General features: G+C 44.6%; 1 protein-coding gene across 2 annotated transcripts in view; it reads right to left on the bottom strand.

Moving 5' to 3' along the window:
• Positions 1 to 1,651: 1,651 nt before the first annotated feature.
• The window catches only part of LOC149324138 (PDZ domain-containing protein 2-like), a 294,838-nt gene continuing 281,748 nt past the window's right edge, over positions 1,652 to 14,741 (bottom strand). For both annotated transcript variants that reach the window (XM_089496933.1, XM_089496943.1), the window contains one exon: positions 1,652 to 6,007. In XM_089496933.1, the coding sequence (XP_089353059.1) occupies positions 5,841 to 6,007 (167 nt within the window). In that variant the 3' untranslated portion in view covers positions 1,652 to 5,840. The remainder of the gene's footprint in view (positions 6,008 to 14,741) is intronic.

Below are 14,741 nucleotides of genomic sequence, written 5' to 3'. Positions count from 1 at the left end.
TAAAAAGGGGCTTACAACACACCTGTTCCAGCAGGCAGACCCCTAATACCCCGAAGTACTCCCACCCTCCCCTCTCTGTTGCACTATTGTGCTAGCTGGAGATGTTAGTGTATTGTAGCAGTTGCTGATGTTTTTATTGACTAATGTTCTATTGTATGTTTTTATGGACTGTGTATTGTCAATCTTTTATATGCTGTTACCCACCTTGATCGCTGGAAAGGCAGGCTACAAATAAAATTTTATTAATATTATTATTATTATTATTATTACGATAAGCATTAAATCATCGGCAAATGCTTTACCTTATATTCCAAGCCTCTAATCATAGTACCTCAAATGACTTTGTCTTTTCTAATACTGTGATGTCCAGCCAGGACCGTTTGAATCTCCCCCTGCATTTTCTTTCGTGTTGGTTCAGGCCATAGAATATTTTAGTGTAGTAAAGTTCATTGTATTAGTTGTGGGAGAAGCTGTAGGATCCCCTGCGTTTTTCCAGGTTTGGTTTGCCCTTTCCCAGCATGCTCTGTTAGCTAGAGGCTTTTAGTTTGGAGCAGTCTTTGCTGTGAGTAGGCAGAGAGCTGTCCTTTGGTGGCAAACAGGCCCAGGCAGCCGGAAAGGGCATTTCTTACATGTTAGCCGAATCAGTTACCAGGAACTAGTTAGCCAAATTAGTTACTAGCATCAAAGAAGACAAAGAGATCAGGAGCTGAAAGACCCTGCACCAGCTCCACTGAGAGAGGAGATCAAACCAAGATCAAACTCAGAGAGATGACATCCTGAAGTTTGCTGAAACTCAAACTGTAAAGTATCTTTTATCTAGAGCTGGGGAGGAGAAAACGCTTTACTTTTGTTCTTTAAATTAAACTTCCCCCTTTTTAAACTTTACATTCAGCATCAGAGCCTTTTTGGGTAAAAGAGTTTGATTTCACCAGGGTACCGTTGTTGCACACCCAAACCTGCCACCACCTTTAGTTGGGTGTGTCTTCACAAATACTGTTCATCAAAACTTCCACTGTAGTTATAAAAAGTAATGGGGACAAAGGACAACCTTGCCGAGTACCCTTATGTATTTCAAATTTCTCTGATTTATCTGTTTATTATCAACTGGGCATATTGAGTTTGGTAAATGACCCATGTAGTTATGTGAATCCTCAAGGATATAGTGATACTGATTATCAAAACAGTATTATTCAAGAGCTGTAATATTTGAATGCTGCATGGCAATAAATCACTTATCAGGTTTCCTCGTTATGCATGCCTTTGAAGGAGAGGATAAATGGTCTGTTTTTTCATTTCTTTAAATGTGTTTTGGAAGATTATTCAGTGTTTTGCATGTGATCTTGCTTTTCAAAGCATGTGTTCTGTGGGAGTTATGTATTGTTGCTTATTTATGGGGTGCATGATAATTTTTGCTTCACTGTTTGTACTTCTGTACACCTGCAACTTAACTAAAACAACATTTCAGGCACACCAACATCTGGGGAAACTAAATTTTGTCAAGCTGTTGTTGGAGTCTGTTAACTACTTTTGAGCTACAACAACTCTCAGAAATGTTCAATCTTTGAGTGTGGTCTATAAAGAAAAGGCATGGTACAAACTTAAATAGTATTTTCAAAATTTATACACCAAGACATCTGTAAAAGCATCAAGTTTATTTTCAAAAATTACTAAAAACAAGGTGAAGGGAAGGAGTTGGCTTATTTTAAACTGAGATACCAATTTACATAAATGGGGCAAAGCAACATTTGGAAAATGTACAATCTATTTCCTATATTGCACTTCTCATATTACAACAAGGCAGTTTAAAAATGTTTTCAACATAAAATGATATATTTTTTTATAAATAATGGTGTCTATATACAGTATCATACAGAAAATAGTGTGTCACACTAACAAACAACACACATAATGTAGCTAAAATCATCACCTACTTGTCACAAAAGAGTTGATGAAGTGGTAAACCTGTGCCTGGATGGCACTAGTTCAAATTACTGATAAGAGATCACATGTTCGAATGCTTCATATGAAAACAAACAAAAAAACCCTAAACTTTGCAAATAGAAAATTAGTAAGTCTGGGAAATGGCTAAGTTAAACCTTGATTCCTGGCATACAGTTTTTAAGTGATGGGGATATTTTTGTATGAAAGAGCAGCAAGTCTTGAGATCTCTCCACTTGCAGTTTAAGGTAGCACTACCCAGAAAGGTTTACTATCTCATCTGTGTGACCCAGCCCTGTGTTTCTGTTTTTCTATAGCATGACCTCCTGATTTTCAACTTGATTTTCATGTATTGTACAAATCAATTTTGTTCTCTTCAGTGAAAGTACAGATTTTTGACAGCTTGACCTGTTGGGCTGTGTGAACAGGTATGTAATGGAAGCTTCTCACTTGAGGAAGGAGACAGGGTAATTCCCCCCCCCCCCCCCCGTCTCTTACAGCTTCTGACACTTAGGATCTCCTAATCCTCTGGGGCAGGAAATGACACTAGAGGTGCAGGGGGAATTAGAGGGGAAGAAATATCCACCTCGTTCCATTTCCAAAGACCTCAAGTATAAATCCATCCCATTATTTCCTGGCTAAGTTACTGGTATCCTACAAGGTGGACTTCCTATTATATGAGAGGTGGGTACTCTAGATGGCTTCTGGAGAATTATAGTATGCTAATTTCAAGAACAGCATTTAGGGACTTGTATAACCATCAAAGGTTATTATTAAATCATGTACAAAGCTTAACACACTTACATAGAGAGACCTTTTATGTCTAGAACATGTCAAATTCATCATAACCTTTACATCACAAAGAGCATTTTACTACACAGTCCTCTTTTTTGCTGTTGGCTCATGGCCTGTAAACACATAGAACATGTTGTGAACTATTTCCTCATACTGTCTCATACTCCCAAGTTTACATTTATAAAAATCTGATACATTATCTCAAACATTGTTTTCCAAATACACATTAAGTTCTTGAGGATGAATACCGATACAAAACAGCTTTCTGTTTTTAAATGTATCTTTACTACAAATGCAATTGGATGCTTGGATGCTGAACAGAAAAGATAGGTTTCAAGGTGCTCAATGGATGATTAATAGAAAGCCCAGCACATTTCAGCCTGTATACGGTCTCAAAGATGTGACAGTTCAAGATCCAAAAAATTCTGAATTTCAAACAAGTGAATGTTCAAAAATGAACAAGCCACAGGCAGTGTACAAATATAATAACGATATCATACACAATATATTATGTGTTGTTTGATTACATATTTGTGTTGTCTCTTTCTATGATGTTATACAGCCCCTGAAGAAGGTGCTTGACAGCATGTAAGTGACAAAAATGCAGTGGGCTTTTATTAATAAATAATTCATCCCTTGAAACTTGTCTTCTGCTTATTTTACTGGGTGCTCTCCAGGTTTTGTTTCTTGTATTTGAATCACAATCCTGAAATATCCAAAGAGTTGTATCCCATCTAGATCCTTCTAGAAAAGTACCATTGTATCAATATATTCTCCTCTATGGATCCCCCCCCCCAAATAGTTGTAGTCGTTTACTGTTGAGAGTTCAATACATTTATAGGAGCTTTTTCTTGCAGAATTTTGAATCTAACGATTTAAAATTATTTGTGGGTCTGGCTTTAGCAAAGTTGTAGAAATGTAGTTTCAGGACATTTTGAAGTTGGGGGGGGGACACCTGAAGAAACTCACTTGGAAAGAACAGTGAGATTGTGCCGGATATATAATGCCATATGGTTACTACAAACACAAGACAAGTTTCTCCTAATCTGCAAAGTAAGGAGAGACACAATTATTCATTCTGAGTTGTTGTTTTTTTTAAAAAAAACACCCCAATTTATAAAAGTGCTATAGCTACTGTTCCCAGTTAAAAACGCATGCCATGTGTTCTTCATAAAAGAAGAACAGGTGCCCTCTTCATAAAAGAAGAAAGGTGCCCTCATGACCAGTGACTCCCACATGAAACTACCTTATTGCTTCATCTAGCCCAATGGTGCTCTGACTAGCTGCAGCTTACTAGGTACTCAGGCACAGGATGGCTTGATATTTGAGATTTTTCCACCGAGGGGGAAGAATTTTAGCCTAAGAACTCATACATGCAATTCATGTACTCTTCCAGTGAGCTATAGGGGGGTCTCTCATAAGGTGTTGGGAACACTCTTTCCAGATAGTGCCAGAGTGGATTCAAAAACAGTATCTCATAGAATCTGAATTATTCCAGATATAGTCTGGCATCCTGTTCAGTATTTATAAAGTTGTAACTGGACCTATGACTTTGCAATTTTTGATATTCATTTTTATGGTTGTTAACAACCAAAGGTGAACTCCCAAACCTACCTCTGAAGCTAGGCAGCCTCCCAGAAGGATTTCTGAGGTGCTGGAGAGCAGGGGGCTGGGAAATGAAGAGTCCAGCCCTCTCCCCATTGTGGGGTAAAGTCTAGTTCAGCAAGGAATTACTTATTTCTTTATTTGAAAAGAAAAATATCAAATAAGGACAATTAAATGTTTTTGGTCTGTGCTGCAAGGATGGAGATAGTCAAAGTATGGGGGGAAATTGGCGAACCCTTTGATACAAAATTAGTTAAATAGAATAGGGGCTATAGCTTTATCTGAAAAATTAATATATAAAGTCAGGTTAGTGAGAGGAGAAATAAAAGAGTGTTTATTCAAGGCCATATGGAAACCACTTATTAGTTACATGTGTCCAGTAATAGTGTAGTAGATCAGCTGAGATTTTAGATAAATGACTAATGGGTGATAGGAATATCTAATTAAAATAAATAATTAAACAGAGGTAAATTTTAAGTAAAAGGATCAACAGGGAGGTGTTTTGTACAAAGGTATGAATGGATGAGATTGAATGAAGTTTTTAGATTATGACTTTTTGAAACGTATATAGTTGTACTGTATTTATTGTGAAGAATTATTTTAAAAAGCAAAAGCAAAATTCTGTAAGAAATCGTATGCTTCTGTAAATGCACTGAACTTTCAACAATATGCCACTTAAATGCAGTGTCACCCTCCTTCTGTTTGAGGTTTGCCTGACTGAACTGGTAGTCAAGGGGTAGCATTGGGAGATGTAGACTCGATGATGGATCTCCACCATCAAAATTATGTCTCTTGATGCAAGATCTCAACCATAATCTTTTAAAATATGCTATGGAGCATTTTCACCCAGCCTATGTAAAGTACCATTTATTGTACATCTAAACAGTGAGAGCACACTACCCACAGCAATTAATTTATAAGCAACAGGGCAGGACTCAGGCATGCCTTGCAGTCATATCCACTGCCTTAGACTTTTTTTTCCACCCACAGTCCCAGCCACAAGACTCTGGCTGGGGCAGTTCAAGTGATGTGGCAAATATCCACTGCAAAGGCTTTGTAGAAATGTAGAAAGCAGAGCCACATTAGTGTGTTCACTTCACAAACTTAACAGCAGAACTTTTGTACTGAAAACAGAAAAGCCCTGAACACAAAATCCTTGCATAGCTGCAGCTCCACACACATGACTGATTAGGAAGTCTCCAATATGGAAAAGGGAAGATATGGTTACAGAGAAGTCCATATGGAAAATGTGTGGCACTTTGATTTTGAAATCCTGGAAGCAGCAGAATGGTGCTCATTTATAGAACTAAGTGCACCAATTGGGAGATGTTCCTGGCTTACAAATCTTGACATTCCTTGGCTGATTTAAGGACTGTCTCATGTAAAACAATGGCAATTAGTCAGTCAGGTTCAGCTCCTGCAATATTTCCAATGGTTCCAGTGTACACATATTGCAAAGGTGTACTCAAAAGGCTAAATTTAGTTTGACTGTATTGCTCACATCACGCTGAAGGCTGATGCTTTCTGATAAGCAGTTGGACTGGTCCCTCTGGGACAGATTTGAGGATATTCCAGGCATCATAATGCATAAGACCAAGCAAGGACTTTCCACCAACGGCAAGAATTTCATCACCTACTTCTAGTTTTCCATCTTGTTCAGCAGCGCCACCTGTTGGCAAAGACATTTAAAGTCAGGAAAGAAGGGACACAAGGAAAGAAAGGGAAAGAAATTGTCCAAGGCAATGAAGCTTCAATTTCTGAAATCCAGTTAAATTCCAGTTCTAAAATGTACATTACCATTCACACAATAGCACAACTTCACTGTGGTGACTAAGACTATTAACCAATCCTAGAACACATGTGTTGCAAAGTATACTAGAATGTATACTACGTTCCACCACAACAAGCCTGCAAAGTTCATTCCCATTTTTCAGAGATGCAAGTGAGTCTGCTGGACTGGGCATCACCCAAGGCTAGGAAGGCAAAAAGGGAAAGAAACTTGAAACTGGTAATGAAGAACAAATATAGAATGGGGAAGAATAAGCAACATGGAGAGGAGATTGAAAAGGAACAGATCTGAAAAGCCAAGTCTACACATATTATTTATTTCAAGAAGTTTTGAAAAGGTCATTGGCCATGGTGTCTGGGGGATCCTGGGAGCTGTAGTCCCCAAAAGCAGTACTTCCAAACTATGTTTTAAGCTTGATTTGGCTGCTTTTTCAGCTAACCAAAATTAAAGACAGTAATCAGCTTGCCTCAACTTTCCCTTTCCCATGCCCATTAGTCCCCATTTCCTTCCAACTAAATTATTATCATACTTAAGAACCAGCTGCAAGCAGCAGGGAGCATAAAGCTTGACTACTGGCCCTTTCTTGGATGACCAACCCAATGATTGTCCTCTCTTTGAAATGTTACAAAGAAAGGCCCAACATGAAGTGTATTATTTGCTTCCAGGGGCTGGGAAATTATGCAAATATTGTTTAATTATGCAAATATCATTCTGTCCCCCATGCTTTTTAACATTTACACGAAGCCACTGGGAGAGATTATCCGGAGAAAGTGTTATCAATATTGTTATCAAGTCTGGAATTTTATAAAAATACCCCCAAAATCCCTATCCCAAAATGCATCTGTGGAGGTAATCAGGTGGCCCCTTTTCCCTGGCATCACTTGATCATAGAGGCCTCCAAGCAAGTTCTGCATCTATAGGGTGAAGTATGTCTCCTTATGACCCTAATGGAAAGGCATTATGGGAACTGCCCCTTAACTGCCATGACCTGAAAGCGGAGAGACCACGTAGGCAGCCAGCCTTAGTTAGGAGTTGCAAACAGGAAAGATTCCTTCACACCTAGGAGACAGATTTATGACTGAGAGATGTTTCACAGATACAAGCCATTGTTTTCCCATGGCAAAGAATGCCTATAGATCAAGTGATGTGTAAATTTGGTTTTACTTTGATGTAGGACAAAAGCCTCCACTGACTACGTGACTAGGAGCCTACTTAAAGTCCAGGTTTCCCTTTGTTTGAAGTTCCATGTTGGTGGCAGGCAGGCACTCTGTCAGTCTGCTTCTCCTGGTTCCACCCACCCCTTTCCCCATTTTCCTTCAGTGTTGCTGCAGCTACCTTGATTCCGAGGGAAACCATTTCCCATTGCAGGCGAGTATTTCCATTAGAAGTCCTTGTTTTCTCTTTCCATTTTTCCTCCCTTTTCTTCTATTAGCCTTGAGTGATTGCATGAGTGAATGTATGTGTGTTTGTGTCCCCCTGTGCATCAATAAACTAGATTAAAATTCAAAGACTTTGCCTTTGCCTCGGTTCCTGGAAGTTCTGGTCCCTTTGTAAACACTGCTGGGATTCGATCCGAAAAGGGTACCTGTAAGGAGCCCCATATTGGTATGTTGAGCTAATTAATATTCCCCAAAATTTGAGCAGATATCCTTACAATATGCCGATGACATCCAAATTCACTTCTCTATGTCTCCGACTGCTGCAGTGACTAAGGATGGCATCTCTCCTCTGAATGCCTGCCTTGAGTGTGTAATGGGCTGGATGAGGGAAAACAAACTCAAGCTGAATCCAGAAAAAACGGAGGTGCTTGTGATAGGTGCCCCTGGTCCGGGGAAGGAGATTTCCCAACCCATCCTTGACGGGGTCACACTTCTCCTGAAGAATGAAATTTGGGAGTGCTCCTGGACTTGTCTCTACAGTTGACATCTCTGGTGGAGGCGATAGCCAGGTGTAGTAAGGGGGTGCCCTTAAGAGAGAGGGCTGAAGGGGCTAATGGAGGTCAGGTGGAGGAGAAGGAGCAAGAGGTGGAGTCAGGGGAAGGAAGGATGGAGCTGAGGGGAATAAGAGGAGGAGAGAGGTGCCCGGGAGGAGGAACACGTGGCGGAAGAGGAGGACGGGGAGTTGCAGTCGGAGAAGGGAGAGAGGAGGTAAAGCGAAAGCAAGTAAGGGACGGAGGACCCGCGATATTGCAAGCAAGGTCAGGAGGACGTCGAAAGGGGCCTCACGAGGAGGTTCGCCTGCGGGACCCTCGCGTGGAAGGGGATTTTCCCTTCCCTGATATAGAGAGTTGGGCCTTAGGAAGGGAGGACCCTTTGGAGGGCGCCTGGTGGGACCCCAAAGGGGAGCAGTGGCAAACAGGCCCGTAACCCCGAGATAAGGAGAAGGTCGACCTAGAACCCCTGGAGAAGCATTCAGGAGGACGACCCTCGTCGCGGAGCCAGGTGGCAGAGGAAGACGGCTGAGAGGAGAAAGGGGTTCACCGGGATAATTACAGGGGACTTATAGTTTATTCCAAAGGGCTGAGAAAAAGACGGAGTGTGTGTTTGTTGAAGGTTCAAGTGTTACTATTAAAAGTTTGGTTTCCTTGCAACTTGCCTGAAAGTTTGTTGCTGTCTTCCGTCGACAAGGGGGAAGGCGCCAGGCGGAGTCACTCATCATGCAACCAGCTGCCCCTGCCCCGCCCACTGGTGGAGAATGCGGGCACCACCCCTAGGGCGGGGCTAAGACCCACGCAGGAACAATTGTTCTGTTGGTTTGCAGAGCAGCAGCAACTTCTCCTTCAGCAGGTCGCGGCTCAACACTCGCAGACTTTGGAGCAAGTTTGTAGCGCCCAACAGGTGGCACACGAGAGGCTGGTGACGAAACTAGCAGGCCTATGGCGCTCCAGTACAACCCGAGGGGCCGAAGGACAGGAAAGAGGGCTGATGTGGACAGTCGGGCTAAATCTCTTGAAACTGATGAAAATGGGGCCCCAGGACGACGTGGCGGCCTTCCTCAATACTTTTGAGAGGATGGCCACGGCGGCTCAGTGGTCCCAGGAACAATGGGCCCTGATTTTGACGCCCTGCCTTACTGGGCTGGCTCAGGAGGCAGTGGACACCATGGCCGTGGAAGATGCACGGAGTTATCAGAAGGTCAAGGAGACCATACTCCAGACATTAAATATATCGGAGGAGACTTATTGCTTGCAGTTAAGAGAACTCCGTTGGAAACCAGGGTTGCATCCCAGGACGCTAGGACAAAAGATCTGCGCCAGCGGGATGCGATGGCTGAAGCCCACGGAGAAGACGGCCCTGGAAGTGGCTGAGGTGGTGCTTGTGGAACAGTTTGTGGGTTCCCTCCCCCCTCAAGCCCGAAATTGGGTGAAGTGTCACTGGCCTGGATTTCGAAATGGCCGTGACTCTTATGGAGGCTCTCACAACCGCTGAGGAAAGTGAGACAGCCCAAACACGCCGAGGCCTGGAAGGAGTGCCGCTGTGAGGAGGGAAGGTGGGCCTGGGGAGCAGGCGGGGCCTGGCCCGAACGGTAACTATGCCGCTACGACCGCGAGAAGAGCCAGGTATGACGAAAGTTGAAGGTGCGGTGGCCGTTCAAGTTCCAGAAGGGGGGCCTAAGGGGATGTCTCGCCGCCCGGTGGTATGTTACACCTGTGGACTGGAGGGACACGTGAGGCGAGACTGCCCCGTGATGGAGTGTTCGTGGGCGGATACGTGGGAAGCCACCCAGGTGAGTATAAACCCCTCGATGGCACGGACGATGAGGGTGAATGATCAGGAAGTGGAGGCATTAGTGGATTCAGGTTGCAGCCAGACCCTAGTGAGAGAACTGCCTGGGGGAGAGGAAATGCAATGGGTTAATATTAGATGTATTCATGGGGACTTGAAGCCTTATAAGGCCGTTTGGGCTCAGGTGGAAGTGGCAGGGCAAGGCCGAAAGTTGAAGGTGGGGGTAGTACCATCCCTGAGGAGGGAGGCTCTACTGGGAAGATTGGCCCGGGTGGCGACGCCTGTTGGCGGAGGAAGAAGGGTTGGAGGTGGACTCACAGAGAGCTGTAATGGTGGATATTGCGGGGGTTAAGAGGGCCCAACTGGTAGCGTGACAAGATGACCCGTCTCTCGGAGAAGCCTTAAGGCGGGCCCAAGAGCCGGCTGTGGGGGAAGGGCCGCGGTTTGAATTAAGGGATGATTTGTTATATTGGATCCCACCCCGAAGGGGAGAGGAGGACCCCGAACCGCAACTGTTGGTCCCGCGGGCTCTAAGAGCCGAGATAATGAGGTTGGCACATGAGATCCCTATGGCGGGACATCTGGGGGTGGAAAAAACAACCCAGAGGGTGATTCAGAGGTTTTTCTGGCCAGGAGTTTTTGCGGAGATAAAAGCTTTTTGCAAATCATGCCCTCAGTGTCAACTATTCCAGGGGAAGGGAGCCCCCGGCGGCCAGTTGATGCCTTTGCCCATAATTGAGGAGCCTTTTTCCCAGATTGCCATGGACCTGGTGGGCCCCTTGGAGCCAGCGGCGGGAGGTTATTGCTACTTGCTGGTAGTGGTGGATTGTGCCACCAGGTATCCCGAGGCCATCCTTTTACGATCAATACAGGCTCCACGAATTGCACAGGAACTGATGAAGATTTTTTCAAGAGTAGGATTCTCGAGGGAGATTTTGACAGATCAGGGCACTAGTTTTATGAGTCAGATACTTAGAAAGATGTGGGAAATGTTGGGAGTAAAACCGTTTAAGACCTCGGTTTACCACCCACAGGCCAATGGGTTGGTGGAGAGATTTAATAGAACCTTAAAGGGGATGTTAAAGAAATTTATGGAAAAACATCCAAAGAAATGGCCCCATTTGGTAGAGCCTCTGCTGTTTGCGTTTAGGGAAGTTCCTCAATCCTCCTTGGGGTTTTCTCCTCTTGAGCTAGTTTATGGATGAAAACCTCGAGGAATTTTAGACATTATCAAAGAGGGCTGGGAGGAGGAAACATCTAACTCTCAATCAGAGCTCCAGTTTGTCTTGCAAATGCGAAAACACCTTGGAGAGATAGGGCAGCTAGCGAGGGAAAATCTAGCTAAGGCCCAGGAAGAGCAGAAGAGGCTTTATGATGCTAAGGTCAAGGAAAGGGAGCTAACTGTAGGGCAGCAAGTGCTAGTTCTGTTGCCCTCACAGAAGGCTAAGCTCTTCGCAAAATGGCAGGGGCCCTTTGTAGTGGTCAGGAGGGTGGGACCGGTAGATTATGAAGTTTGCATGGATGGGGATCCACCTAAAAAAAGAATCTTTCATATTAATCTCCTGAAGGCCTGGAGGGTCCGAGAGGTCCTTTTCGGGGAGCAGGAGGACAAGTCGGAGGACGAGGAGTGGATGATAGGGCCCCAAGTGGAGGAGTACAAGGAGACGGGCGAAGTCCCAGTTCTATCCCCCTTAAGTGAGGGCCAACAAGACCAGGTGAGACAATTACAAAAAAGGTTTGATGACGTATTGAAGGGTCAGCTGGGGTGTACTGACCTATGGCAACATGCCATTCAAACAGAAGAAGGAAAGGTAGTACGGATGCTGCTGCGACCCTGGCCTTGGAGAGTACAAGAACTTATTAATAAAGAGGTGACTGCTATGCTGGAGACGGGGGTAATTGAGCCCTCCACTAGTCCGTGGAGAAGCTTACCAGTAATGGTTCTGAAGCCCGATGGGTCTGTAAGATTCTGTGTCGATTTTAGACAACTAAATGCAGTATCTAAATTCGATGCGTATCCAATGCCGGGAGCAGTAAACTTACTGGAAAAATTGGGCCAGGCACAGTTCCTGTCGTCCTTGGACTTAACCAAGGGTTATTGGCAAATAAAGCTACGTCCGCAGGACAAAGAAAAAACAGCCTTTGCCACCCCTAAGGGGCTATATCAGTTTATTCGGATGCCTTTTGGCTTACATGGGGCGGCAGCTACTTTCCAAAGGTTGATGGATGTGATTTTAAAAGATTTAGCATTTTGTGCTGCTGACTATATAGATGACATCATAATATTCAGTGATTCCTGGGAAGAACACTTGCAACACCTTGAATTGGTGTTGAAGGCTTTGCGAAATGCAGGGCTTACAGTCAACCCAAAAAAATGTGCCATGCATGTAAAGAAGTAAAGTATTTAGGACACATGGTAGGTCAAGGGAAGATAAAGCCGCTGACAGTCAAATTGGTTAAGGTACAGGATTGGGGCATTCCCCAGACAAAGAAACAGGTGCGGCAATTCTTAGGGCTAGCAGGGTATTACTGGAGGTTTATACCTCACTTTGCACATATAGCCGGACCTTTGACAGACTTAACTAAAAATGGGCAGCCGCGGAGAGTGAGGTGGGAAAGGAGGGAACAAGAAGCGTTTGAAAACTTTAAGGCTCATTTGTGTGGGTTTCCGGTCTTACGGGCCCCCGATTTCTCTAAGCCTTTTATTCTCCAAACGGATGCTTCAGATCGGGGCTTAGGGGCAGTACTGTCCCAGATCTGGGAGGATGGGGAACATCCCATGTTGTATTTAAGTAAAAAATTGAAACCTGCAGAACTGCTGCAATAGAACGGGAAGCATTGGCCATCAAATGGGCAGTTACGGAGCTAAGGTACTATCTTTGGGGGGCGCCGTTCCAGCTGGTTACGGATCACGCTCCCTTGGTTTGGTTGGCCTCCATGAAGGACACCAACCCACGCATAACAAGATGGTACATGGCGTTACAGCCCTATATGCTTTCATTGTTTCTCATCGCCAAGGTCTCTTACATGCTAAAGCTGATTTTTTTTTCCCGGCAGGCCACCTGGACCTCATCATGCCCATCATCCCTCTTAGGTGGGGGTTATGTAGTGAGGGAGTGCCCTTAAGAGAGAGGGCTGAAGGGGCTAATGGAGTCAGGTGGAGGAGAAGGAGCAAGAGGTGGAGTCAGGGGAAGGAAGGGCGGAGCTGAGGAGAAGAAGAAGAGGAGAGAGGCGCCCGGGAGGAGGAACACGTGGCGGAAGAGGAGGTAAAGCGAAAGCAAGTAAGGGACAGAGGACCCGCGATATTGCAAGCAAGGTCAGGAGGACGTCGAAAGGGGCCTCACGAGGAGGTTCACCTGCGGGACCCTCGTGTGGAAGAGGATTTTCCCTTCCCTGATATAGAGAGTTGGGCCTTAGGAAGGGAGGACCCTTTGGAGGGCGCCTGGTGGGACCCCAAAGGGGAGCAGTGGCAAACAGGCCCGGAACCCCGAGATAAGGAGAAGGTCGACCTAGAACCCCTGGAGAAGCATTCAGGAGGACGACCCTCGTCGCGGAGCCAGGCGGCAGAGGAAGACGGCTGAGAGGAGAAAGGGGTTCACCGGGATAATTACAGGGGACTTATAGTTTATTCCAAAGGGCTGAGAAAAAGACGGAGTGTGTGTTTGTTGAAGGTTCAAGTGTTACTATTAAAAGTTTGGTTTCCTTGCAACTTGCCTGAAAGTTTGTTGCCGCCTACCGCCGACAAGGGGGAAGGCGCCAGGCGGAGTCACTCATCATGCAACCAGCTGCCCCAGCCCCGCCCACACCAGGAGTGCATGATGTCAGCTTCAGCTGATATGCCAACTGCGTCCCTACCTGGTTCAGGGGGACCTTGAAACAGTAGTACATGCACTGGTAACCTCTCGTTTAGATTTCTGTAATGTGCTCTACATGGGGCTACCTTTGTACCAAGTTCAGAAGCTCCAATTGATTCAGAATACTGCAGCCAGACTGATCACCAGGACACCGAGATCAGAGCACATTACACCGGTGTTGAAATCTCTACATTGGCTGCCGATTAGCTTCCCAGCGCAATACAAAGTGTCAGTTATTACCTATAAAGCCCTACATGGCCTGGCCCCGAGTTGCTTAAGGAAACGCCTCTCCCTACATAATCTGCCCCACACTCTGAGAACATTGGGCACAAAAATATAAGAACACCCCAAACCAGGTTGAAAACTACCTCTTGTAAAACGTTTTCTGCATTGGCCTCTAGACATTGGAAGAACTTACTGGAAGAGATCCATCTTATACCTTCTTTGGAAGCCTCCAAGAGGGCATTGAAGACGGATCTCTTCCGGCGGACCTATCCAACGGATCTCCTCTAATCTGATTTTGAATACCTGAATACGCTGACTTGATTCTTACGACTGTGAGCAATACTGTAACAACTCTTCCCTTTTTATTTCTGATTGATGTATTTTTATTGTCTATGTATTTCATGATGCTTTTATTGCTGTAATCCCGCTTTGATCTGAAGGGAGAAGCGGGAGATATAAATAATAAAATATTATTATTATTATTATTAATTAAAACTGTACAGGGCAGCCTGACATCACGTAAAATTCACAATACTACAGCAGGTAAATGGAGAAAGGCCGGTAGCTTTCATACACAGATCCATAATGTGTGCTACCACTAGCCCCACAATAACTTGAAAAACCATGTTGAATCCCTAGAACAAGGAACTAACATTTAGTTACCAGGTAACAAGCACTGCATGCACATCTGAAACAAGAGCCTAAAGCAAAGCCCAAAAGCAGATGGGCAGGGAGTAGAAATAACCTCAAGCCTCTGAAAAACAAAAGCAAAAGGGTGTTCTAAGCTATCAAAAAGCCAGACGATGTGGA

The sequence above is a fragment of the Sceloporus occidentalis genome, unplaced genomic scaffold (genome assembly GCF_023333645.1).
Source record: "Sceloporus occidentalis isolate IW3139 unplaced genomic scaffold, rSceOcc1.0.p SCAF_1, whole genome shotgun sequence".
NCBI lineage: Eukaryota > Metazoa > Chordata > Lepidosauria > Squamata > Phrynosomatidae > Sceloporus > Sceloporus occidentalis.
Note: the sequence above shows the minus strand (reverse complement) of the source record. Positions and strands in the feature narration are given on the sequence as shown.